The sequence below is a fragment of the Castor canadensis genome, chromosome 15 (genome assembly GCF_047511655.1).
Source record: "Castor canadensis chromosome 15, mCasCan1.hap1v2, whole genome shotgun sequence".
In the NCBI taxonomy this organism is placed as follows: domain Eukaryota; kingdom Metazoa; phylum Chordata; class Mammalia; order Rodentia; family Castoridae; genus Castor; species Castor canadensis.
In genome coordinates, this window is record NC_133400.1 from 74,450,927 (window position 1) to 74,478,832 (window position 27,906).

At 36.7% G+C, this 27,906-nt stretch overlaps 1 protein-coding gene across 1 annotated transcript in view; it reads right to left on the minus strand.

The window, feature by feature from the left end:
• Positions 1–23,355, minus strand: part of Armc3 (armadillo repeat containing 3) — a 102,177-nt gene extending 78,822 nt beyond the window's left edge. The window contains exons 1-3 of the mRNA XM_074055428.1: positions 22,980–23,355; positions 20,069–20,117; positions 4,821–4,938 (exon numbers count right to left, since the gene is read on the minus strand). Coding sequence (XP_073911529.1) covers positions 4,821–4,938; positions 20,069–20,116 — 166 coding nt within the window. The 5' untranslated portion in view covers position 20,117; positions 22,980–23,355. The remainder of the gene's footprint in view (positions 1–4,820; positions 4,939–20,068; positions 20,118–22,979) is intronic.
• Between the last annotated feature and the right edge of the window lie 4,551 nt (positions 23,356–27,906).

Genomic DNA, 27,906 nt, shown 5'->3' on the forward strand with positions numbered 1-27,906 from the left:
ATGCCTGCAAAGTGTGTCTCCAGCGTCTCTCCAAGATTTCACTATAGGAGGCTCGCTTTCTGCTTCCTACCTCTAGCTGCCATCTTGGAATCGCTAAGTTAGTTTCTTAAAGGCAGCCTATAGTTTGAGCTTGTTTTGTATCAAATATAACAATACCTCTATTGAGGTACATAGCCTGTTTAAATTTTATTTAATTATTGATATGATATTGCTATTTCATTTAATATGTCCCATTAGTCATTGTTTTCCTTTTCTTCATTTTCTTCCTTCTTTTGAATAAATTGAATATTTATAATTCCTTTTTTTATATATTTTGGCTTATTTGATTTTATTCTTTGTTTTTCTTTTAATTTCACTGGTTGCTTTAGTGTGTGTGTGTTTATGTGTATGTGTGTCTGTATACATGTGTGTGTATATATGTATACAAACACCTTTAAGTTAATCAGTCTAGTTTTAAGTAGAAGTAGTATTAAACAACTTCATGTTTAGTACATGAAGCCTATAGTAGTGTACTTCTATTTTCCCATTTTTACGTCAGCCCTATTATTGCCATATGTTACTTATATGTTTGCTGCAGCTACATGATGTATGGTTATGATTTTTGTTTAAAATAACCAATGTTCTCTTCACGTGATTTAAATAACAAGGGAAATCTTACATGCTACCATTTCTGGTGGTCTACTGTATTTGTGAAATCCACATTTCTATCTGGCATCACTTTCCTGCTGCCTAAGGGCCTCTTTTTACCATAATTAGCAGTGTGGACTGCTGGTAATAAATTAGTTCAGCTTTTGTATGTCTGAAAAAAATTCTTCATTTCACCCTTGTTTTTTAAAAGGTATTTTGGAAGATATGGAATTCTAGGTTGAAAGTTTTGATTTTTCTTCCAATATTTCAAAGATGTTGCTCCACTGATGCCTTGCTCGCATTGTTTCTGGTGATAAATAACCCTTGCTGGTCATTTGTTATTTTTTACATGCTATCATCCTTATCTTTGTTCCTCTGAGTGTAACAAGCTCTCCTATTTCTACTGGCTGCTTTTAATACTTTCTTTTTCCTCATTTTAAGCAATTAGATTATGATGTACCTTGGATTGGTTTACTTCAAATTCTTTGTGACTGGGTTTTGATAAGCTTGTTGGATCTGTAAACCTACAAGTTTCATCAGACTTGGGGAAATTTCTATTCTTGGCTACTACTTCTTCAAATTTTCTTTTTGTCCTTAGGTCTCTTTTTCAGAAATTCCAATTACAACATGTTGAGCACCTGAATATTTCCCATAGTTCACTGAATCTCTGTCTACTTTTATAAAATCTCTTTTCTCTCTGTATATCATTTTGGATAGTTTTTTCTGTGTTCAAATTCATTAATATTTTCTTCTACAATGTCTAATCTGCAGTTAATCCATTCCTGTGTATTTTTCATCTTAGCCATTGAAGTTTTCAACTGTAGAATTTATAGTTTGGTCTGCTTTATATCTTTCATGTTTTTACTTACTCTGAACATATGGAATACAGATGTAGTTAATCTTATAATGTCTTTTTCTGTTAATTCTAATATCTGGACCAGTTTTGATTTACTGGTTGATTTGTGTCTTTATTGTAGATTGCTTTTTTCCTCCTTTTCCTGCCTGGTAATTTTTTTTATTGGATAAAAGACATTGTGAATTCTACTTTGTTTAACAATAGCTATTTCTGTATTCTTGAAATATGGAGGCCAAATTAAGTTCATTGGAAACAGTTTGATCCTTTCAGGTCTTGTCTTTATTATTCGTTAGGTGGTACCAGAATGGCTCTCCACTGAGGATAACTTTTTTTCATACTGATACAAGACTCTTCTATGTATTCTACATATTGTTCCATGAATTTTGAAGCCTTTCAGTCTCGCTAATGGAAACAGGCATTATTTCTAGCCCTGCGTAAACATGAGACCCCGTAAACTGTACTATTTTTTGGGCAATTGAGTAGTTCCCTTATAAATACTGGCTGCTCAGTACTCTGCTGAGTATTTAATGGGACTCTTTACAGAGTTCCTGAGTTCTCTATGCATCTCGTTCCTCTCTGTTACTTTGCTCAGAAAACTCTAGCTAGCTGCCTTTGTCTCCCCAGACTCTCAGGTCTGTTTTCTCCACTTGGAGAGTCCACTAAGCTTACTCTTTTCTCTTCTATGGCCTGGAAACTCTCTGAAGTCAATAAGCTGGAGCAATCATGAGATTTACTTCCTTTGTTTCCTGTATCTCAGTGGTCACTGCCTTTCATTATGTGTTGTTCAGTGTCTTCCCAGCTGTCATATATTTTATCTGCTTTCTCGGTTCATTCATGCAGTAGGGTAAATAAATCCGGTTCTTTGCTGTATCTTGGCCAGAAGGCAAAATCTCATCATTTATCTTAAAATATTTTTTTCAGAAAATACTGCCAGAATAAAATAACACATAAAATAATTTTTACTGATATCACATTAAACACACCTCTTTAAAAAACTGTCATACAAAAAAAGATATGATTAGATTCTTTGATCACCAAATGATGTATGATAACCCTCTGAGGCCAAGTAGAATGCATGCTGTCACAGATGCATAATCCAACACCTCCCTGAAATTAGGCCCAGCATTCTACACAATCAACTCATGAGCCACACCTTCCAGAACCCTAATGATGATCAGAGTAACAAAGCAAGGTGACAACTGCACCATTTACTAATTGTATGGTTTATTGTTTTCTCATCCAAATCCCTGACACTTAAAGTATCATTTCTTTAAAATTAAGTTGTTCCCTTCTTAGTTTGAAATGTTTTATTTAAAACCAGTTTGGGCTATAATACATATATACATGGAAGTGCCACAAGAAAACTCTCTGCGTAGCTATCTTAGACAAGCAAAAATGTCATTTTTCTTTCCTTTAATAAAATCAGAGAACAGGAGGGTGGAACACGTCCTGTCTGGCATTGTTGGTACAAGTGGTGGGGGGAGAAGGTGGGGAAAGGATGCAAGAGGGAGAATATGGTGCAAATACTGTGTACACATGTATGTAAATGGGAAAATGATCCCTGTTGAAACTGTTCTAGGAATGGGGGGGAGGGAAGATAAAGAAGAATGTTTGAGGGAGTAAATTCAAATATGATACATTTGGTATATTGTAAGAACTTTTGTAAATGCCACAATGTACCCCCACCCAGCACAACAACAACACAAAGCTAGTTGCAGTGAGGGTTAATCACTGTATTAACCATCAATGGTTAATGTACTCATGGTTAAACCATGAAATGCTTTAACCACTTATTCTTTTAAAACATAGACTGGGATTGTGGGTATAGTTAGTGGTGAGTGCTTGTTTAGCATGTGTGAGGACCTGAGTTTGGGATACAGCACTGTTTAAAAAAAATTGTTTTAAAGAAAGAATGAAAGAATACAAAAAATAAATAAAATTTAAAATTCCAAGTTATAATAAATTCTATAAATATTCTCAATTAAAATATCATACAAGTTCAATTAAAAGTCCATAGTAAAAGTCCAATTTGGTCATTATTTGAAACAACTAAAATATGAACCATCTTGTACATGTGTAAATCTTGCATGAATAAACCTTTCCCTAGAACCTGATTTTTTTTTTTTTTGACAGTACTGGGGTTTGAACTCAGGGCTTCAGGCTTGCTGGGCAGGCACTCTATCATTCGAGCCACTTAACCAGTCTCCTAGAATCTGATTTTTAATGTTTATAATTTTACAATAAACTTTATTCTTTTACAAGAATTTTAGTTTTAGAGAAAAATTGCAGAGAGTACAAAAAGTTTCCACCTCCTCTAAAATCACTTTCTCTTATTGTTAACATCTGGCAATTTTTTACAATTCATGAGCCAAATATCAGCATGTTATTATTAAAGTCTGCAGTTATTTGGGTTTCCCTTTGTTTTTACCTAATGTCATTTTTCTGTTCTAGAATTCTGTCAGGTTCCCCACATCAGTTAATCTCTTCAGCTCCTGTTGGCTGTGAGATTTTGTCAGACTTTCCTTACTTTTGATGACTATGATAGCTTTGAAGAGTACTGGTTGGTATGTTACAGAGTACCCCTGATTTGGGATTTGTCTGATTTTTTTTTTAAGTCATGATTAGACTGAGATTATGGGTTTTATTGTTGAAAACACACAAAAATAAAGGGCCATTTTCACCACATTATATCAAGGGCATATTATCAGCATGACATTACAATTGATGTTGACTTTGGTCACCCAGCTGGGGTGGTGTTTTAGGTTTTTTTGCTGTAGACTTAGCCTTTTTTCTCTGTTGCTATATGACACTCTTTGGAAAGAAGTCATTATGTGTAGCCCACGCCGACAATGTGGAGAGTTACATTTCACCTATATTAGGGCAGAGAATCTCTGTAAACTACTTGGAAGTCTTCTGCATGGGAGACTTGCTTTTTATTTATCAATCACTTATCTATATCAGCACCATATGGACTCACAGATGTTTGTTTTGTACTTTAAGTTTTATATAATCCAATGCTACTTTATGTTTTGTTCAAATTATTCCAACTTTGACCACTGGGAGCTCTTTCAGCTCATGTGACATGTCAAGTTGTTTAAACCACAATGAAGCTTTGTAAATGACTGTTCCACCCAGTGGTGAGCAGACATCTTAAAATTAAGTTAGGCACTAAGGTAGACACATGTTACTTCAGGCAGTGCCTTAAAGGACATTCTGGTTGTCTGAAAGAATTCATCTGTCAGGAAGTAAATTAAAGAGCAGGGAGAAGTGTACCCTTTATGTAGTAAATATTTTATGAAACTTAATGAAATAGAAAGAAACTGAAAAACACCCAAACCTTTTAAAGCAAATTTATAAATGGCTTCACATGCCTTGGCCAAAACGTCTTCTTCTGGAGAATTCAGCATTAACACAACGGTTGCTGCTTTCTTGCTTTCTATTGTTAATGGGTCAAACTGAAATATAGAAAGAGAAAATACCAGGTTTGCATATGAGCTTTCAAAATCTTATAAAAATGAATGGTGTCTTAAAACTCAAAAAGACCATCAGCTTGCACAAAGGATGGGGTCATTACCCAACAAGTGTACTATAAAGTACTTGTTTTTAGAAAAAAAAAAAATCACTGACAGAGAAACAATTATCAGCACTAGTGGCCTTGGAATGCCTGGGATTTGGTGGAAAGAGAAAAATGTTCTTAAATCAGACAAATATAGTTTCTAAATTTAGTCATATGGAATCAAACAAATTACTCCAGATCTTAGGGTATTAATTTCTTTTTTTTGGAAAGGATCAAGGAGAGGATTGGAGAGCATATGTATAAAGCCCTTAGTACATTGTTACAATAATAGATCCTCACTAGATAACATGTAATATTATCATTCTCAGTCAATACACAAGAATTCTTCAGGGATTCTATAAAATGTGATGTCCTGACAGCATTTTCAATAACTGATAATGTAAAATTTGGCACAGGGGAGATGGTAATATAGCATAAAGAAAACATATAAGACACTAATAAGACCCATGCCCTGCTATGAGTCCTGGGCAATTCACATGTAGCTGAAATGAGCAATAATAAACTTATATTCCCTAGAGTCTTTCTGTGGTCAAATATAAAAGAAATTATTACACTGTTTTCTTCCATTTCCAGAAACTTGTGGAAGAGGGAGTTCTGTTTATGACAAAGGAGAAAAATGGATTTCAAAGCTGAGGCTGGTTCTTTGTGTAAGCTCTGCCTATGGACATCGTACTGTTTTGGGATATAAAATTTGATGAAGTAGAAGGTGGAGAGTAGATTACTCTGAATAAGGAAACAATTGTGTAAGATTGGAAGAATGAAAAATAAAGGAGATGGCAGTAAGCAATGACCTGAAAAGACATATTCAGAATAAAAATTCTCCATGGAGGAGAAATGGCTGTCAGATTTCAGGACAGCATTATCTAGCATTGTTAAAGAGTTGCTGTCTGTCTGTGTCTAATTGTTCTAGAACTTATAAGAGTTACAAAAGCCATATTTGCTTTTAAGCTTCTTAGACTCTTTCGAAGGAAACATATCTACAACAAAAAATCTGTCATATACTTCAGTCTGCTGGCACTTGTGGGTTTCTAGTGACAAGAGCTAGTGAAAAAAGGTGACCTCTAGCAGAGACAGGAGCAATGGCTGGAATGCTGGCTGCCATGTATGAGACTGAGAAAATCCAAAGAATTTTAAGGGAGAATTTCTAAAAGTATCTGGGGACTGGGGCTTGAGAGCCACCTTATTTAGAAATTAAAAGATACTCCAGAATGCCCAAGGATCTCAGGTTATCTGAGTTACACATGTGGTTCACTGGCCACAGCAAAAAACAGAAAAATTAAGGAGTTAGATTATATGATCTCTTCCAGATAGGAAATTCTAAGATTCTATGATTCTAATCCTCTACAAAGTGCACAAATATATGGCAAAGATAATGTTGTGATAAGGAGAGGGAAATTCACTTCAGCTGGGGTAAAGTGAGAAAATTGCATGAAGGTGGTGGAATTTTAGGTATGGTTTGAAGAATGGATAAAATGCATAGATAGATATAAGGAAGAAGGATATTTAAATTGAGAAACAAAGCACAAGGAAGATTTTAAATGGGAATGAATGTTGTAGTTACAGCAGATAAACAACTAGCCTAACTAGATAGAACATATACAATAAGAAATAGAAATAATAGCTCATAAGGATATTTAGTATTAATATTAGTAACAATAATAAGGAAAGATGAAGCCTCAGCCAAAAAATGAAGCCCTTCTTCTCCCAACTCTTCCCCCAGGTGGAGCAAGTACTGTCTCTGCGGGCCCAAACAAAAGAAAATTTCCTGTTCATTCGTTCTGTGTTTAGTGTTTGTTTTGTGCTTGCATGTTGTGTAGTAACATGGCTTTACATTCCAACTGAAAGCCTTTCAGAAAAGCCTTGCTGTGGGAAAATGCTGTTGTAATGGGCCACTGTCTCCCCCAGTGGCCCAACTCCACAGTAGCCTTCTCTGCCACTGCCTGCCATGATGGTCTGGGATAGCAGATCCAAGGACTGTACCATTTTATTACCCCTTAGGGAAAGTTGTAATTAATCTATGACTAAAAGGTCCAGGAGTGCTCTCTCTATAGGTGTCATTTTTCTTGCATTAATCTATCAAACACTGGTCAAAAACTTCTTTTACTCCTGGAACTCCAGAAAACAACTGGCTAATTCAGTTGATATTCTGTTTGTTTGTTTGTTTGTTTCATTTTTATGCTCTCTGCAGTCTTATTGTGTCTAATTTAAAACTTTTGTGTGTATAGGTGTATAAACATCTGTAGGATGGTCCTTAAAACTGCTATTATAAAGTTAATATGTAAAACATGTTGTCACTCTAAAAATTTGTTATCTCATGTCTAATTAAAACACAGACAGGTGTTTAACTCTCAGGTGTGAACTAAGGGAAAAAAATGGCCATCTTGAAACTCAGAGTAGCAAAAGGGATCTTGAAATTTGATTGTACAAATGATCTTAATCAGTTTCTTACAATATGGGTCTATTAACATACTTTTGCTTTTGCATTGTGTAAAAATAGTTTAAGACAGATTTCTTCCTATTTCTTTATGGAAATACAAGGCTACTAAGAGATTTATTTAATTGGGAAAGAAACAAGTTTGTCTAACTTCAATACAAAAATTAAACAGTAGAGACAGAAAGGAATCAACAAGTTGGAAAGGATGAGGATATATTTTGAAAAAGAGAGTAAAAGGGAAAGAGATGCTTTTGGATAAGAAAGGGTTTGTAAAACAAATTTTGTCCAAAGAATTGTTCCAAAATGGAGAAGCAGGATAGGACAAAAACCATAAGGCTCAGGAAAAATTGCAAAGGGGATGTGAGTGGGTCTTAAGTATATAAAAGATGGAACTTACAAAAAGTTTATGTGTATGTGATTAAATTGGCTATAATTTAAGAGTTATCTAAGGATTTTCTAAAATCAAAATTTAATACTAACACCTAATTCTCTATGTGTATAACATGTCAGCTATCTTAAATATATTGTTCTGCTCTTAGTAATATTTGCAAGAAATTGTCCTAAAGAAAATTTTTTATTTTATACTACCAAAGGAAAAGTCTAAATTAATGTGTATATGACGTTTGTGTAGCTATGATGCTAATTGTTGTTTTATCCCTTGTATTTTGAGTATATTTTTTGTTCTCCAAGTATGTAAGCCTTCTAAAATACTTAGGGAAACATTTTACCAAGCTAGTGTCCTCAAAATTAAAGTTGTTATTGATGCTAGCCCCTTTGCAGGCTTGTGTCTAGATGTTTCTAACTTCAACAAGGAAAACTTAATGGTTTTCCTTGTTGGCTCCAGGTAAACCCAGCCTAGGAACCATTCCTTCTAAACCTCTTTGGTGCTTAAATGTAGCCAAAGGGCTTTAATGACACTGACTCCAACCAGACCTGCCTGTCATTCATCTCTACCTTGCGATCAAATCAGACCGATTGGGACATCTTTTCTTGGTAAGGCCTACTGGGACATGTCATCTCAGTGACGAGGAACTATCTAGAGACAAACGTTTTAAAAGGAAACTGTTCAGACAAAATGGGAAATTTGTCATTTCAAATGGAGTCACTTCCAAAAAACAACTAAAGCCAAGAGGATGAAAAGAGGTGGTTCATAAGCTTGATTACCTGATGCCCATGCCTGTCTACCTTCCAACTGGACAGGGTTTACACCCTTGCCCTTTCATCTCCAGGCTATAAAATTACAAATATCACAACTCAAGGGCTAAGTCTACTAAACTTTGAGCATGGCCCCTCCTCCTTGAAAACAGCTATTGCTGATTAGGATCTCCAGAGGATGCCAGCTACCCCGATCAGCAGAGAGCAAGGACAAGAGACTCCTGACCTAGGTCTATACCCCACACCAGGAGGAAGTAGTCAAAAACTGACTTGGACTTCCTATTCTCTAAAAGACTTCAGAGTCTCTAGTTCTTGAATGGGGAATGCTAGGTAGCAGCCATGAGTGATGAGGATATGCAAAAGAAATCCAAAATAAAGGATTCTTCAAGGTCTCTGAGAGAAAAACACTTAACATCCCCTGTTAGGATCAAAATAGCCCACTAAGTTCATAGGAAGTCACAAGATGTTTTTGAGTCACCCACCCTAATGTGTGCCAACATCAGCTCCTGAAATAATAAATATTTACTTAACAAAACAATGACCCAGGCCTTTAAACCATACCCTAGGGGTCAAGTGGACCCAATAATATTTTGTACTTTGCAAATCCATGGTCCTATCCTAATTTCTTGACCTTAACTTTGACTTCAGCCTCATGGACTGATCTTAGGGAGGGACTTAATGCACCAAGTCCCTTCCACTTCAGTAAAAACTGGCACTGGGGTAAAAATAATTATCATTCTTATTTACACTCTAGAGATGACCCACTTTCAGTCTATTGAAAGGGTATTCCAACAATAATAAACTTTATTATCATGTTCACTTAAAAATAATAAATAACTTTTCCTATTCTGAGCTGAGTGTCTTGGTACACACCTGTAATTCCAGTTACTTGGGAGACAGAGGAAGGAGGATCTCGAATTTTGGGTCAGCTGAGGCAAAGTTGACAAGAGCCTGTCTCAAAAAAAAAAAAAAAAGAAAGGAAAAAAGAGGGGGCCATACTGCTTAAGTGCTAGAGGGCTTTTCTACTAAGTACAAAGCCCCAGGTTCAATCCCCAATATTTCAAAAAATAATTTTTCCTGCTCTTATCTCCATAATAATACAACATGTACTGTTTCATGTCTGGCTTATTTGTCTCAGCATACCACCTCTGAGATTCATTCACATTTTTGCTTACATAACTAAGTCATATTTTATGGCTTTATGTTATATTCCAATTTTGAGTTTTTGTTTTTGCGAGCTCAAGACAATCATGAATATGGCTGTAATGAATATTCCCGTATTCTTGCATAATCTTTTCTTTTTGTGGATGTATGCATTTGGCTCTCTTGGTTACATAAACTGGAATAGAATGGATGTGTCAGGGTTGGATATTGATCTTTCAGGGATATTGCAGAACAGCTTCCCAAAGTGGTTTTTATCAACTTACTTTTCTACCAGCTGAAGGAGAGTTCCAGTGGCTCTACATCCTCACCAACACTTGGTATTATTAGTCTTTTTGGGTAATATTTTATAGTCCATCTGCTTTTCATAGTCATTGTGTTAGAGAAAGGTCCCACTACTAACCACCACTATTACATCCTAAACAGAAACAGAAGTGTTCTAACTACTTTGAAAGTTCCCTTCTGCTTCTTTTTCTAATTCTGACTTAATAGCATCTACCAACCATTCAAACTTGTCTTCTATTATTCTTGATATTCTATTAATATCTCTCTGCCCTTTCACAGATGAATTTCTTTAGTGCTTGGGTATGCAAGCTTTGATAGTTTCTTAGTGGAAGATAGAGCCTAATTGTCCAGTTACTCTCGCTACTGCTATTTCTCAATTTCATCTACATTCCTAGCACATTTCCTTCCTCTGCTTTCACTCGTCAGCTCTCTCATTTCTTCACTTTATTCTTAACCTTAGATTTTATGATCTGTTATTTTAATAACACTTTTGCTAACCCCTAAATCTTCTTGCTTTTCTGTCTTCTCAACAGATCTATCTTTAAAAATTCAAACTATGAAGGAATGCTAGTATTTGCTTTCTCACACTTACAATCAAGCATCCCACAACTCTTGGAGAATGCTAAACTTCAGAGGAAATTAGTATTATTATAAATTCATGATCAACCATTTCAGATGGGCCCCTCTAATTCTACATTTCCTCTTGTATACTTGATTTCCCCTTTTACTCAAAAGTTATCTCAGCCTTTCTACTGTCCTTCAACATTTCATACTTTTACCTCTTTCTTTTTCCTCTACCTTACCCAGCAAAATTTTCAGAGAAAATATAGTTATCAGATGGAAACTCCCAACAACCTCCAACTTACATATTCAAATCTACCTACATTTGCACATTTTCTTCTACGTTACAGAAAATGTTTTTCCTACCAACTAAGACCCAATGTTTGTGCTTTGGATTTTTAACCCATTCACTTATACCCACTCATTCATTCAATAAACATCTAACTCAACCCATGATAAATCCAAAATACTAATAGTAACAGAATAAACAAGATCACAGACCCACCTATTATCATAGAACTTGTACGTTCTTAGTTACCTTACACTGTTACTCATCCCTTCTCTCTCATGAGTGGTCACCTTCTCCTTATCAACTGAATTCTTCCTATTACTTCTTTTGAACACACTTTACAAAGGGCCAATTTAGACTTGATACAATGCACCTAATTTAAGTCTGAGTTAGAGAAATGCATACAACTATATAATCAAATGCTCCCAACAATATGTGGAACTTTCCATTGTCCCCAAACAGTTTCTCCTGGCTATTTGCAATTGATTTCCCCATCTCATGTCTAGGCTTAGGCAACCTCTGCTCTGCTGTTTTCATGATACCTAGTTTGGCCTATCTACAATGAGATATTTATGACATTATTACACATGGCAGAATGTTTCTGAGATTCACCTATGTTGATCCATGTATCAGTTGTGTGGTACCCCATGGTATGAATGTGTCACAATTTATTTATCCACTCAATTGTTAACGGACCTTTGGGTTGTTTGGGAACATTGTGAGTATAGTTGTGATGCACATTTTTATACAAGTCTTTTCAGAGATAAATGTTTTCATTTCACTTGAGTAAATATCTAGGGCCAGAATTCTGACTTGTCTGGCAAGTATGTTTAACTTTTTAAGAAAATGCCATTTTTTTCCCAAAGAATTTTTATCATTTTGTATTCCCATCATCAATGTCTCTGTGTCAAGCACAGTGTGTTTTTTCTTATTGAAGTCTTCCTTAATTTGTCTCAGCAATGTTTTATAATATCCAACATATACATATTACATTTATCTTGTTGAACTTATGTTTAAGTATGTCATTATTTTTATGCAATGTCAACTCCTTTTTTTCTTTGTGTATTTAAAATTTGTGTTATTAGGCAAACAATGTGAGGACCATTTTCTTCTTAAAAGTAAAACTTTTTTTTATCATTATTTGTTCATCTTTTTCTCTAGTAGCATCCTTTGTCCTGTGATTGTAACAGATTCTCTGACGTCAACAAGGGCATTCCAGCTTTCTTATGATTAATGCTTGCATTTTTCCTTTTTTTTTTGGTGGCACTGAGGTTTGAACTCGGGGCCACAAGCTTGCTAGGCAGATGCTCTTACTACTTGAGCCACTCTGCCAGCCTTTTTTGTGATGAATTTTTTTTGTTTTGAGATAGGGTCTCATAAACTATTTGCCCAGGGCTGGCTTTGAACTGTGATCCTCCTGATCTCTGCCTCCTGAGTTGCTAGGATTACAGGTGTGAGCCACTGGGGCTGGGCTCTGTGTTACTTTTAATTTATGTGTCTCTTTATATTAAAGAAGGTTTTCTGGGTCTTGCCTTTCATTCAGTTTGACAATCCCTCACATTTTTGAATATTAGATCATTTACATCTAGTGAAATTATTGATAAAGTTGGGTTTTTATCGATTGTCTTGCCATCTGCTTTCACTTTGCCTCATCTGTTCCCTGTTCCTTTTTTCCTGTCTCCTTTTATATAATTGATTTGCTTTGTAGTTTCCTATTTATCTCCTCTAATGGTTAATTGACTGATCTCCTGGTTACCAGCCATGTTTTCCTTTAATACCCAATAATTTTTGATTGGGTACTTGACATTGTGAAAACTATGTAGTTGAGTGCATAGATTTTTTGTGTGTGTGTGAGGAGAGGGATAGACTGGGAGAAGGAATCTTCTCAAAGGATATTGAATTCTGCTCTGGAAGGAAATTATCTTACTTATGGATCATTATCTATTTAGGGCCTGCTTTTAAGCCTCACTAGGTGCCAGGTTAGCCATACTACTGTTAGGTCATGAAACTTTTGGTGACTCTACCTAACAATGCCCCAGCCTTCAATAAAGCTTCAATAAGGCTATCCAATCTTTCTGATCAAAGTTTTCCAGACCTCTGTGAACTCTAAAAATTATTCAGCTTACACCTCTCCAATAGTTGCAAAGATGCATTTCTTTGCCATGTGCAGTTTCATCATGGATAGTTCAGAATTCAAAGTATCAAGAGGACCATTAACCAGATTTCTGGAGCTATCTCCCTATGTTGTTCCTTCCATTTTGGTCTTATGTCCTTCAAATTGCAGTCACCTTAGTCTCCTTGAATTCTGATTTCTCAAAACTCTTATTTTCCTTAGATACTGAGCAGCCTCTATATACCACACTCTTTCCTTCCCTCTTGCAGTGGTAACACTGATGAGTTATTACTTTCCTGCATTTTCTCACTCTTTCTCCTGGCTGGACACAGTTAATCTTTCACCCTCATTAACTCAACAACATAGCTCCCTCTAAGGTCACCATCAGTGACCACCATATTAATATGTCATCTTCCATTTCTTATTTGCTTTATTTCATCTCCTAATGATTCAAATAATAAAGTAATATTTGCAACTAAGGGGGCTCATGGCTTATTTAACTGTCTGGTCTCCATTCTTCTGGATTAATTTTGATTTTTTTTTTTTAACTCATGATAGTTTGGAAGTTGAAATCTTGGGCTTTCTTTTTCTTTATCACAGCTATATTCATCTGAACTTCTCTGTAACAGCACTTAACACTCTGCATTATTTCTTTGATTTACTCATCTCTTCAGTGTTGTGCTATCATTCATTCAACTGCTTAGGCCCGAAGTCTTGAAATAGCACTCAATTCCTCTCTTCCCACTCTATGTATAATCTGTTAGCAAATATGATCAACTCTACTGTGTTAGATCTTTTTTTGCCACTGTGACACATACTTGCAAAAAGAAAAATTTAAGGAGGAAAGATTTATTTTGGCTCACAGTTTCAAAGGTTTCAGTCCATGTTTGGCTGACTCCATTGCAATGGGCCTGGGATGAGGCAGAGCATCATGGCAGAAGGGAATGGCAGAGGAAAGCTTCTCACCTTGTGACAGCAAGGAAGCAGAGAAAGAGGAAAAGGCCAAGGCCAAGATATACCCTTCAAAGGCATGCCCCATTGACCCACTTCCTTCAACCAGGTCCTACCTCCTGGTTTCCACCATCTCCCCTCAATGTCATCAAATTATGAATCCATCAGGGGGTTAACCCATTGATTAGGTCAGAGCACTCATGATTGAATCACTTCTCAATGATTGGATCCATCAACTGTGGACCAAGGCTTCAACACATGAGACTTTTGGGGGGAAACTTTGTATCCAAACCATACCATCTACCTTTATAACACTTATCCTCACTCTGGTTACTTCTCACCTTTTCATGGCTGTCACCTGATCTAGCTGCATTACACATTAACTATGCTATGATAATACCCTCTAAATTGGTCACCCTTCTTCCACATTGTAGCTATAATTGTATTTTTTTTGTTTTTTTAAACATAAACCCGATGTCACTTCTCTGTTCCTTGTAAGCTTCCAATGGATTACCCTTTTTACACATTAAAAGAAATTCAACTTCTTTTAAATAGTGAAAAGACCCTACTGATCATCACCCTCCCATCATTTTTGTGATCCACCTTCTAGTCCTTGTTTACTAATCTCTAGCCACACTAACTTTCTCAGTATTCCTCAGACATGTTAAGGAAAGCTTTAGTTACTGTTTTCAGGCTTGGGTGATCCCCTCAGGTATGTACCCAGCATACTCCCTCATTTCATTAACTCAGATGTGAACCCCCTTGGAAGCCTACCTTGATTGAGATCCCATTCATAGTAGCTAATCACTATCCACCCTATATCTCACTTTATTTTTCATATTAATTTTATCACTACATAAATTGAATTATTATTTGTTAAGAACTCTTTCTCTCGCTGTAATACAAGTTGCTTCACAGCATGAGCTTTATTTTATTTCCATGTTTTTGCTCAGGATGTAGAAGAAGAATTGCATAAGGTGTGCACTCAATAGTTGTCCAATTAGTGAATGAATTTCTTCAGGCAAAGGACCATGTCACTATTTTTCTATTGCCATTAACAAAAACAGTACCTGAAATATAAAAGTACTCAATAAATGTCTGCAAAGGAATGTCTTCAAGTGCCCCTGGAAACTTGTTTTTATGCTTGTGAACTTAAACTGCCTTAACTGTATACTATCTTCTCATGTCAGGAAACCTAAATCAGAGGCTCATGGAACCATAGACTGGTTTCTCTTACTTAAATTCTGCACAAAAGATTTGGAGGACATCTTTGTGGGGAAAAGTTTCACAGTTTCCAGTGTACTTTATGACTCCCTGACTGCTCCACAGGTCTCCTGAGCATTTCCAACCTTAGGTCATCTTTATCACTTCAGGCAGATTCCCCATTACTACAGCTGGTCACTTTCTTCACCAACCCACATTAAGAACACATTTCTTTTCCATTTTAGGACTTATACTCTCTAATGCTTTTTTTTTTTTTTAAAATGGGGTCTCACTGTGTTGCTCAGGGCTGACCTTGAACTCCCAGACTCAAGCAATTCTGCCTCATCCTTCCAAGTAACTGGGACTACAGGTGCATGCCATTGTGCTCAGCCAGAATTAATATTTCAAGTTTTTAAAGTTGATTTTATAACATGTGAGTGTATCTTCTGTAGCTACACATGCTATGTTGTGATTTCCACAATTCTCAAAGGAGTACATAAAAATGCATTTAAGCAAAATAGTAAGTATCATTTAATCTCTCTTAATGGTTTAGAAAGCACTCCAGTATTTCACCATGTCTTCTAGTCATCATTAAGGAAAAGGAAACACAGTTGTGAGAAGCATAAAGGAAAGAGATTAAGTCTAAAGAGCCGTAGTCCCTCAGAAATACCAGTGTTTGGCAAAGAGCGGAGGCACTTGGCATGATGTTTGTTTCTCCTACAGTGCCTACAGCATTACAGTAATTTTTTATTAAAAAAGGTGCTGAGAATAAAATGATAGCTATAACAGAATGCCACATGACTAAATAAATAATACTGTGCTGTAATTACACATCCCATCTGCTTCTCCATGAGAAAGTCACAGTTACCAACAAGCTTGTTGTGAAATTTTAATTTCACACTTTGTACAAAATAAATGACAAACCAAAATTATCCACAAAAAGAATGAAAGAAAGGTGAAGTGTTGGCTAAGCTTTGCATTTTAAGCCCTGTCAGTTGGAGAAAACAGAGACTTCTAGAGATATTCTCATATCTCTGTTAAGAAAATAAGATTGTCAAGAACAGGGCTCTGTCCAGTGGAACTTCAAAGATGGTAACTCCCTGATTCTACATTGTCCAATATGGCATTCACAGGCCACACATGACTCTGAAGTGTAAATAGTGCAATTGAAGAAATAAATTTTAAAATATTTTTAATTGTTAATTTTAATTACTATGAGTTAAATTTAAATAACCACGTGTGGCTAATGGTTACTACAGCATATATCCAGCTCCAAAAGAATACAAATGTATTAAGTTGAACTCAGTGAAAACAAATCATGGGAGTCGAGTGACTTTTATAGTGACACCATGTGCAAATAAAAGGTTCTTTTGATTTCTGCTGGAATGTGTTTACCACATCAGTGGTCTCAGATCATGAGAATCTAATTACACAGGAAAGGGACAGATAAACAGGAGGAAGTAGGTTACGTTCATCTGATATTAACTTTCAGTGGAGAGTATTTAGATATCAGTAAAAATTTGCTAACTTGTTCAAAGGCTAAAATGAATATAGCTAATACAGCATTTAATTTGCTCTATGTCTTGAAACACAGTGGTAAACTTTCAGAGCAGAGCAAGCCTCCTGATAGTGAGTCACATAGCTTCTATGTATATTGCATTTTACTTAGGAATTGGTACTTGTAGAAGACTAATTCATGGTGCTTTTGTTTTTTATGATGGGGAAATAAGTCCCTCTGATAATTATGTTTTTAAAAAGTTAGCGCTGTCAGCCTGTGACAAGTGATGAGAGGTAAAGTTCTAAGATTGATGAAGAAGGTTTGGGACAAACAAACCCCAGGAGACACTCCACTCTTGAAAGGAAGTGACGCTCAGGTGAGAGAGCATGCTCTACTATTTTCTGTTGCTCTGAGTCAACAATTACCATGCTTAGTTTTCCAAGTGTATTTACATGGAAGATAAAGTTCTAAACCATTATCACAAGTGTTCCACTCGCTACTTAATCATTAAGATTTGGGGGCGAGAATTTAGGGTACTGTGAATTTATCTACTGAAACACCACCACCACTGAAGTAGTAACAGTACTTTTCATGTTTGCAAACTCAAAGGACTGACTGGGAATCATGGTGGTCACACACCATGCCTCTGGGAACTTTCATGGCCAGATGCCTTCCCACAGCTCACAGCTGACCTTCTTGGACAGTTTATACAAACCCATTCAGGTCTGTAAGGTGATGAACAGCTCCCTCTGCTACATCTTTACCATCAGCATTTGCTAAGTTCTTACCTAGCGCTACGCACTGTTCCAAGCATCTCATTTATCTAACCTTCCTTCACCATTGCGAATGGTATTCCTACAAAGTGGGTGTCATTACATACTCACTGTGGTACACAGAAGTTAGGAAATTTGCCTAAGATCACAAATGGGCACTCTACTCACAGGTGGTAGAGTGAAGATTCAAACTCCAGCAGTAGAGCTCCAAAGTCTATTCTTAATCACTGAGTGAGTCATCTTGCCTTATACTAAATAATGCCTAATGCTAGGGATTCTTTTATGCACGCAGGAAGTCTGCTTTTAATTAAAGTGTCACAAACAAATTTCAGCCAGATAGAGAAATGATTTGGGAAGGCAGAATATAATTGTATTGGTCATTCAAGATAAACCTTTTCCACATCTATGAGCCTTCTTCATTAGTGTCTCTTTCATTAGAATGGAAAGTAGACCAGAAAACTATATATGGATATAGAATGTATGTTATGACTTTAATCATATCCCTAAACACCCTTGCTGTCTTTATTACCCATTTTAACCAATAGACTAAAGACCGATAAAAATTTAAATAATTAGAAATAATGTTTCTAGGAAATACATGGTGAGAAATTACCATTAGTAGACTAAGAAAAGTTTGCTTTCTTAATCAGTTATATATCCCTCTTTTGAATCTGGTTTCCATTTGCAATTTGTAGAACAAAGCTTTCATAGACTTGGAAGAGGTACACTCTGAAACAAAGTAGCAAGTTTTGATAGTGTAAATTGTGGTAAACTGAAGTATTAGAATTTATAAAATAGAGGGGGATTAGATATTTAATTCCAGTCTAAAGTCAGAGTAGGGGAAGAATGGAAGGCCCTTGGAAAAAGCAATAACCAGTCAAGGATCACTGGCAATTGTTACAGGTTTGGCTGCCCCTGAGGTGGCTGTGAACAGAGGAAGTAAGAGCTCTATTTTTCTAACGCTAGGATTGCATTTCTTAAGTCCACCATTGTGTATCCCAAAATTGGAGTAGAGAGAACAAGACATAAAATTATAGAAAGTATATTATACAAATATATTATTTATTAGTGTATTCATTCTAATTTTTTGGTGGTACTAGGGTTTCAAACTCAGGGCTTCATACTTACTAGGCAAGTGCTCTACCACTTGAGCTATTCCACCAGTTCTTTTTTCTGTTGAGTTTTTTTGAAAGACAGTTTTGCAAACCATTTGCCCAGGGCTCAAACTGCAATCCTTCTGATCTCTGCCTCCTGAGTAGCTAAGATTACAGGCGTGGCTATTAATTCTAATTTTAATCAGAACATGTTTATTGCTAAATCCATGAGACACTTTTTACTAAGAAGATGTCAATAATGCTATTTAGCAACAAAAAGTAGGGAAAGCAAAGCCCAATAGGATACATTGGCTAACTAAGAGGATCTGTCTGCCACATTTTAGCAGTACAGACAAAGGAAAGCAGCCAGAATGATGAACCAACATCACAAAACCACAGCAATGACATCTGCAGAGCCTTCCTGGAACAGTGCAGGCAGGTGCTTCTACAGCCTCTGTTCCTAAGTTATTGAAACATCATGCCTAGGTAGCTGTGTAGGCTGTGTATGTGTGGGTGGGTGTGCTCTCATGCCCGTGCAAAGCAGAATCCAAAGAATTTCCATGACACAATGACATCTACCAGGCATTGAGAACTTCATGTAATTTATTTTGGCTTAATTCATACAACAATCCAAAGGATCGGAAGGATATAATTCCCATTGAAGAAATAAAGAAAAACTGAAATAACTGGCAACCTGGCCAAAGTAACTAACAGTTCATGAGAGGTGGAGCTAGGACAAGGTTTTCAGTGTAGATCACAATGCTCTCTTCTGGAGGGGAAGTTTCTGCAGTGCGTTCGAATTCCTGCAAACTTTGTAACTCCTGCACAATCCTCATTTCTTTTATATTCATACTCTATCTGAAGAAAATCACATCAAACATCTGTTGTGAAATAAGTTTCTAAACTGAAAATTATCAAAGCTCATTTTTCACTTTTAACACAATCTCTCAGTAACTGATTAAAGAAAGCAAATAAAACCATGCTTTTAAAAGAGAGGGAATAGAGAATGTATTACTTAGCATTTCAAACAAAAAGTGCTGGCGATCCCAGACTACTCTTTCAATAGAATTGAAATACCACATTTCTCACGTTCAAGACCATCACCAGACCTGAGATACACATGCAGCATAACTTCTCATTATTTTCGAAAATCCACTGGATGGTTCTCATTTACAAGAGTGGCAAATGTAAATGTGAAATATTTAAAAGCACAAACCAAAACTATTTATTCATTAACTCGGCTATAAACATGCCATCCACATACCAAGGAAGCTAATAATTACTCTCTAATTGTGCTAATTATGTAATGACAATGTTGTAAATGTTTGTTTATATAATGTTAGATTTCTCTGACTAATCTTATCATTAGTCAGACTTTGGACTTCTGCCACTATGTATTCATGTACATACTGGTACATGCCAAACTGCTTGAACAATTCATGTTTAAAACTGGTGGTTAAAGTGCTATTTCCATTCAAATTAGAAACTTACCACATCCTTGGGAGGAGGTTCTACTTCCTTTTTTATCTTTTTACCCATCCTGGAAAAAGATGTAAAAAAATGGATATAGTGTCATTTGTACGTTATAAATGTACAAAGCTCTCATTTACTTATGTTCTTGGGAAGGGATTTGTTTTCTCATTTTTATTTTTACCTAATAGAAGAAAATGTAATACATGTAGAAATGATTGCACATGTACAAACATGGTCCTAACCTCCTTCTTTCAAACTCTACAATTTTAAAGGAATTTAGTGATAAGATTGCAGAGCACTGGTCTGGGCTTCCAGTTTAGAAAGGAGGTGACTGTATCAGTGGCATAACTTCTACTTGCATAACAGGAAATAGTTTACCATGTTTATAGCTCACTTATGTGAGACTTCAGAGATTAAATCTCAGTTACTTTTGAGATCTGCAAGAATGTTTGTGTCACAAAGCAGGGATTTTTGTCGATTTTCTCATGCACCTACAACAGTGTCTAGTACATTGTAGGCATTTAATATTATATAAGTCATTAGCTCCATTTTTCCTGGTAGTAATGATTTTGTGAATGATATATAAGACCTACCAAATATGAATCGAAATTTGTGCCATTTTCTTAGACAGCAAAAAGCTTCAGGGGCTGGAAGTGTGGCTCAAGTGATTGAGCACCTGCCTAGCAAGTGAGAGGACCTGAGTTCAAACCCCCAGTAATGCCAAAAAAGCTTAATATAGACCATAGTTCAATAAAAAAAAATCAATTGAGAATTAGAAGGGATGTATTATAAGGAAATTGGTATTACTTCTTATAAGACCCTTTCCCACCTGTCCTTATATGCCAAGGTTGTGTGGAAAAAAAGTCAAAGGAATAGTTGTATGCATAGTTAACAGGCACAGAGAAGTAAATCAGCCAGGTGCAGAGGACTTTCTAAGAGGTTGGTGCCTTTTAGAATAACCCAAGAAATCTTTCTAGCTTTCTCCAGTGAGAGTCTGTGGAATTATGTTTGGCATTAGATCATTCTCAGATGGCACAGTCTAGCCTTAGGGGAAATGGCCATAGTCTCAAGGGAAATCTTGGGGAGTAGAAAATCCTTGGAAAAGATCTACAATGTCAATGTTAGTTCAACCTGATTGTCAAAGTCAAAAGCAATTACAACTCTTAGTGTTAGAGACATCAAGCAGAATTCATCATACACATTAAAAAGCCACATATTCATAGCCATTCATCGAGGCCTCTGAAAGTCATTCATTCTGGCTCACTAACTTCAGGTCACATCAGTTGTGAGAACTTTGAGGAACTGGGCAGGCTTACTCTGTAACAGACTACCTTACACTACATCCAACATATTAAGATGTTAAAATGTATCCACATCCCCACTAAATGTAATTATCATCATTAAAAATTTTTCTATAGACATAACTCAGCAATTAGCATGTATATTAGAAATTCTTGCAAAATGAGAAAATTGTTTTCAAATGTAATGAAAATTTAATATAAATACAATGTTTAATATTGTCAGTTTCCTTTTGTATATTAGAACCAAGTTTTTTTTTCAAATTTAAATCTTTCATAGGTACTTGAAAAGTGTATAGGCCCTTTACTTTGTTCTTACAAACAAGCAGACACACAGAAACCATTCTGGACAAATAAGAAGCTAAACCATAGTCAACCTCTAGGTAAAAAATGAATTCATATCTCTTTATAACCAGGTCCAAGATAGAGAGCAGCTCTGACTTACAAAAGAATTCCTTATGAATAATATTCAAGAAGCAGTTAAATTGCCCCTGCATAAAGTTGTTTAAAATCACCTGATTTTCAAACGATTTTTTTCTATTTCAGAATACTTTTTTTGAGCAGTTGCAAAAGGAAAAGTACAGAGGCTAAAATAACCTAAACATACAGGATTTTAATAATGGAGCTGGTCCTACAAAGTACGGTGAAGTTAGAGACGTCTCGAATTTACCACCACATTGGGTATAATAGTGAGGGAGAGGGTAAACAGCTGGTATAAGCCAGGGACAATGAGCCACCAAGATCACCCTATTTTTTCCCTCATAGAGGTCATATATTTTATTGTAGGGATTTTGGAAAACAAAGAATGGCCCAACGAATAAAGTCATCCAAAGATAAGCTCGAGGAGACCAGCACTATTACTTCATTGCGTATTTTCAACAGCATTTTTACCACCCAATCTGAATTCCTATTCTCTTCTCTCACTTTTCTTTTCTTGGGACCATTTTCCTAAGTTTTTAAATTAAGGGACAAATTCCTACAATTTCAGCCACTATGTTGGGCTGTAACAAATCACCGTAACACATCATTGAAATAATACTTTAAAATCCACTAGGTAGTCACTCTCTTATTCCCACTTTTCTGGAATTATGGACAAGGCTGTAACGAACATTCTTGAACATAAATTTTTCACCCACGTCCCAACTGTTTCTTTAGGATAAATCTTCAGCAGTATAATAACTGGATGAAAATATACCAAGTTCAGAGTATTGGATATAAAAACAAGTTTGCCATAAATTTGCATCTTCGAGAGTCAGCTTTTTTTTCCTCACAAGTTTACTGGTCATGTCTATTTCTCTGTGGCACACTTTTGGCCAGATGTTAAGTATTTTCCAAGGAGGGGGTTTATTTTGAACAGATTTAAAGGGAGAAGGCAGACCCCATTTCTTGAATGGTTCACAAACAAGTGACAGAATCTTAGATCCACAAATCTCCTCTTGGGGCCTCAGTTTTGTCAACTGTTAAATGCTCACCATTTAACACTGCGGTGCTGGGAAAGGGACAGCCCCTAAGAAGGTGTCCCTCTGTGTGCAGTCCCCACCCTGGCGGCGCCTTCTCCTTCCCCCAAATTTTGCTCAGGCCTGGGCCCTGCACCCTCCAGCCCAGGTGTGCAACCCTGGGCCTGCCTTTACCTGCAGGCAAATGTGCCGCTCCTCACGCTTAACAAATTTCACCGAAGGTGGCGGGTACTGTTGCCCATGGTTGCTAGGCGACGCCACGCTGCGCCTGCGCGCCACAGCCGGGAGCGCGCATTCAGCTCCAGAGGCGCGCATTGTCCATCCCCGCGCTGAAATAAGAACCCGAGGAGTCACAATCCGCCATCACAGAACTCATCATTGCCCTTCAAAACCTCCGCTTCCTTCCTTCTTGCTCTTTCATCCCTTCTCCTTAATCGCCCACCTACAGATAGAACTGTTTAGTTTCTTCCTCCCCAGTCGCCATCAGCAATTAAGCCACCAATTGGTTTGTCTACTGTCCTCTCTCATTGTCGTCCCAATCTAGGTCTTCGTGTTTAGCTTTGTAGCTGATGACTTGGATTTCAAACTCCATCCAAGTCTTTGTATACACAACATACAAATCAACCTTCCAGAAATCAATTTGTGGCTTCCCCACTCAAATGTCAGTGGCTTCCTCAAATAAACTTTAAACACATTAGCTGGTTACGCATGGAGCCTTTTTTTCGACGCAAGCCCAACTTCTCGCTCCTCCCATACATTTCTCTAAATGTTTACTCACTCTATTTCCTCATCATTTCACTTTTCAACAATGATTTGTGATGCACCTATTTTCCAGGATCAGCAACTCTCGAATAATCTTCCGTTTCTACCTAATTAAATCCCACTCCTACACCCTCATCATAAAGCATTCTTTGATTGCCTTTAGTGAATAATCTCTTCTTTTGCCTAACACTTTGCAAACTCTGTCTCTTACCTGTCCCGGGTTGGTCCCTCAGCCTGAGAAGTGTTAGATGCTTTTACAGTTGCTACTTTCATATATTTTTATGCTTTTTTCCCACCTTTTAAATTACCTGTCAACGAGCTTTAATACATATTTAATAACTTTTTATGTTAAAATTTTTATGGTCAATTTTCTTATGTGATTTCCCTTCTAGTTGGGCACTAATACCTTCCTGTGAATTTAGTCTCTTCCTCTCTTTCAGTTCTTTCCCATCATTATATAAACATAGTCGAGTCTCTCCTGTGCCTCACAAACAACAACAAAAAAAAGCATTCCTTCAATCTTTGTGTTACTCAGCTTTCTGTTATTACAACAAAATACCCAAGGCAATTAGCTTATAAAGAGAATAGATCATGCTTCTGGAGGCTCTAGTTGGGGATTGATTGGCTCTATTCTTTGGGTCTCTGGCCAGGGTAGACATCATGGCAGGAGTACTTGGTAGAGCAAAATGTTCACCTCATGAGCTAGGAAGCAGAAGAACCAAGCAGAAAGGCCCTGGGATTACATTATCCTTTTGTAAAGTCCCACCACCAATGACCAAAGAGCCTTCCACTAGACCTCTAAAAGGTCAATAGCATCCCCTAATATTACCACCTTGGGGACCAAGCTTTTAACACATGGACCTTTGGGGGACATTTATCCAAACCATAATAATCTTTGTCTCCTAGCTATCATTCTGTTCTCTTTCTCTTCCTGGTCATTACTTTCCAAAAAGTAGCCTGCATCAGATACTTCCACATTTTTAACTTCCTTTTCTCTCTTCAGACTATAGTGATCTGTTTGTTTGTTTGTTTGTTTTTTCTTCCAGCACCAGCATTGGATATTTCTTGATTTTGTCTTCCTTGACATTGCTGTGCAGATAACACTCTTGTTGATAGCTCATTCTTGAAGCTCCTTCCTTGGCTTCAGTGATGCCACCTTCTCTTATCTTCCTCCATCTCTCATGACCATAATTTAAGGTCTTTTCTATACAGCCTTCTTATTTCCCAGAAAGCTCTTCCTGGCCCTCTTCTTACACTGTATTCTTTTCTGAGGGTAATTTTATCTATATCTGTGACTTCAACTGCCATATACAGAGCTTCCCATCAGACTTTGACACTGAACTCCAGGCTCATATATTTTTTCACTTGCTGAACAGCTTCCCTTAGATACCCATAGGCACCTCAAATATCAACACAACCTACCTAAATGCACCATTCCCCTAGTAAAAACATACTTTTCTGTTTATCAAAAGGTGCCACAACCCATAGAGTTAGGCAAACATGAAGTCTAACACTCATTCTCCTTCATATGTAGTTACTAGATTCTAAAAGTCTCTTTGATTTATTCTCTCTATTCTTATTATCCAAGTATAAAACATGACCATCCGCCACCTGGATTCATCTAACAAGCCTTATGATGGATCTCTGGTCCTCTAGCCTTGTCCTAGCTTCAATCCATCTTCTCCAGGATAATCAAAGAAATCTTTGTAAGGAGAGATTCTTGCTGGCTTCAAAAGCTCCACCATATGAGATGCAAGAAGACGCTGAAACTGATATTCAAGACCCTTTTTGTTCCAACTTTTAACAGCTTCTCTCTTTGCCCAACGAAACAGCATACTGCTCTTTACTTTCAAGTTACACCATGACATTTTATGCTCTGTACTCCCCAATCAGCCTGAAAACCACTTATTCATTTTTCACATCTATCTTAGTCATGATTTCCTCCAGGAAGTCTTCATTGACTTCTCCTGACACCATGAAACATTTCCCGTTTTACACTATTACTGTACTTGCTCTATTCTTTTCATGTGATATTATACTTCATTTATTTATATGTATGTCTGCTCACCTAGGCTGTTTCTGAATTCTTCAAATGACTAATGTGTGGTGAATATTTACTATGAGCCATGGGGTTATGAGGTGGTTAAAGTGAATTATTAAGTCTCCATCATAATCCTATGAGGTATGAATGAGTAATTTGGATGTCACTATACTGACAAATGGCAGAGACGGGACTTGAATTGAGCTTGACTTGACTTTTATAGTCATGCTCTAAATCAATATTCCATACGCCTGTGGTCATGCTTATTTAACATCTACAGTTGGATGAGATTTGAGAAGGGTTTGCACTTGTGCAAGCACTACCACAGTGAAGACCAGACACTTCCGTCATCCTAAATTTCTCTCATGCCTCTTTGAAGTTCAACCTCTCCCTCTTCTCCACTTTCTTGGGAACAACTGATTTGTTTTCTCTCCCTATAATTTTGCCTTTTCTGGAGTGTCTTATGAACAGAACCATCCAAAATGCTGCCTTTTGTGTGACTGCTTTAACTTAGCAGAGAGCTTTTGGATGTGTCCAGGGAGTTGCACGGATCAGTGGCTTGTCTCTCTTTTTTGCCAAGTCCTATGGCACTGTGAGGATGCTCATCATCCATCCATCCATGGCTGATGGACATTTGGGTTCTTTCCAATTTTGGACTGTTATAAGTAAATCTGCTCTGAACATTTACATACAGGTTTTTGTGAGAACATATGTTGCCCCCTCCTTGGGAAGATACCCAGGATACAATTTTTGAGTTTTATATCATGTGTATGTTTAATGTTGTGAGAACCTGCCAAACTGCTTTCCAAAGGAACTATGTTGCATTTGCATTCCCACTGGCAATGAAAGAGTTCCAACCGTGTTGTGTGCTCTGCAGCACTTGATATTGTCTGTCCTTTAAAATTTAGTCAGTCCAGTGGGTGTGCAGTGGTATCTCCTGGTTCTAATTTGCATTTCATTCATAACAAATGATGACAACCTCATTGTATGTGCTTGTTCGTCTTTTTTGTACCTTCTTTTAAGAAACTGTTCAGATATTTTCTCTTACTTTTGTTTGGGTTGTCTTATTACTATGGAGTTGTAAGAATTCTCTATATTCTGGATATAGGTCACATCAGATATTTATTTCAGAAATATTTTCTACCATTGTATGGGGTTTTTTCCTTGCCTTTCCTTCCTTTCCTTTCCTTTCCCTTCCCTTTCTTTTCTTTCTTTTGGTGCTGGGGATTGAACCCAGAGACTTGTGCAAGCTAGACAAGCACCCTACCACTGAGCTACATCCCCAGACCTTAGCTTTTTGAGACAGGGCCTTGCTATGTAGCCCAGGCTGGCTTCCAGCTCACAATCCTCCTGCCTCAGCCTCTCAAATACTAAGATTACTAACCTGCACCACAACACCCAGCTATCTTTTCATTTTAAAAAAGTCTTTCAAAGGCAAAAGCTTTAAATTTTGATACTCCTATTCACTCATTTTTAAATAAAATTAGTTGTTTGTGTTATTGTTGTCATTCTGTTTTGTTTTGCCTTTGCTCTACCCAAGAAATCTTGGCCTAATCCAAAGGGAAAGTAGTTTCTTTCTATTTTTTAGAAGTCCTGTAGCTTTGATTCTTATACCTAAGTCCATGTCATGTTAGTTTTTGCCTGTGTTGTGAGATGTTTTAATGATCAGTTTTACATATGGATGTCCAAATGTTCTAGTACCACTTAAAGAGAGTAATTATTCTTTACATATCAAATTGCTTTGGCACCTTTATCAAAAAATAAATCTATGCTTTGTAAGTAGGTCTGTTTCTGGGCTTTATTTCCTTCCCTTGATCAATGTATCTATCCTTACATTACTACAACCTCTTCATTATTGTAGCCTTGTGGCAAGTCTTAGAAATTGTGGGGTTTTTTTTTTTCAAATTGTTTTGGTAATTCTAAGTTTTTTGCATTTCCTACATAAAGGTATTAAAATATATTTGATTTTTATATATCAATCTTGTATTCTATGATCTTATTAAACTCCCTCATTAGTTCTAGTAAGTTTTTTTTTTATTTTGCAGATTCATTAGGATTTTTGATCTACAAATAAAAACATTCTTCCTTCAAAAAGGGTCCCCAGGGGATAACTGGTTTCCAGGTTCCCCTGCATTCTCCACTCTGCAGTCTTCCTCTTCTCTTCTCTACAAATAAAATCTTTCCAAACTCAAAAAAAAAAAAAAGAGTCCCCAGCCTTTTTATTTTAGTTTATTTTTCAAATGAGGTCACACACTTTTTGCCTCAGGCTGGCCTTGAATCGTGATCCACCTACCACTG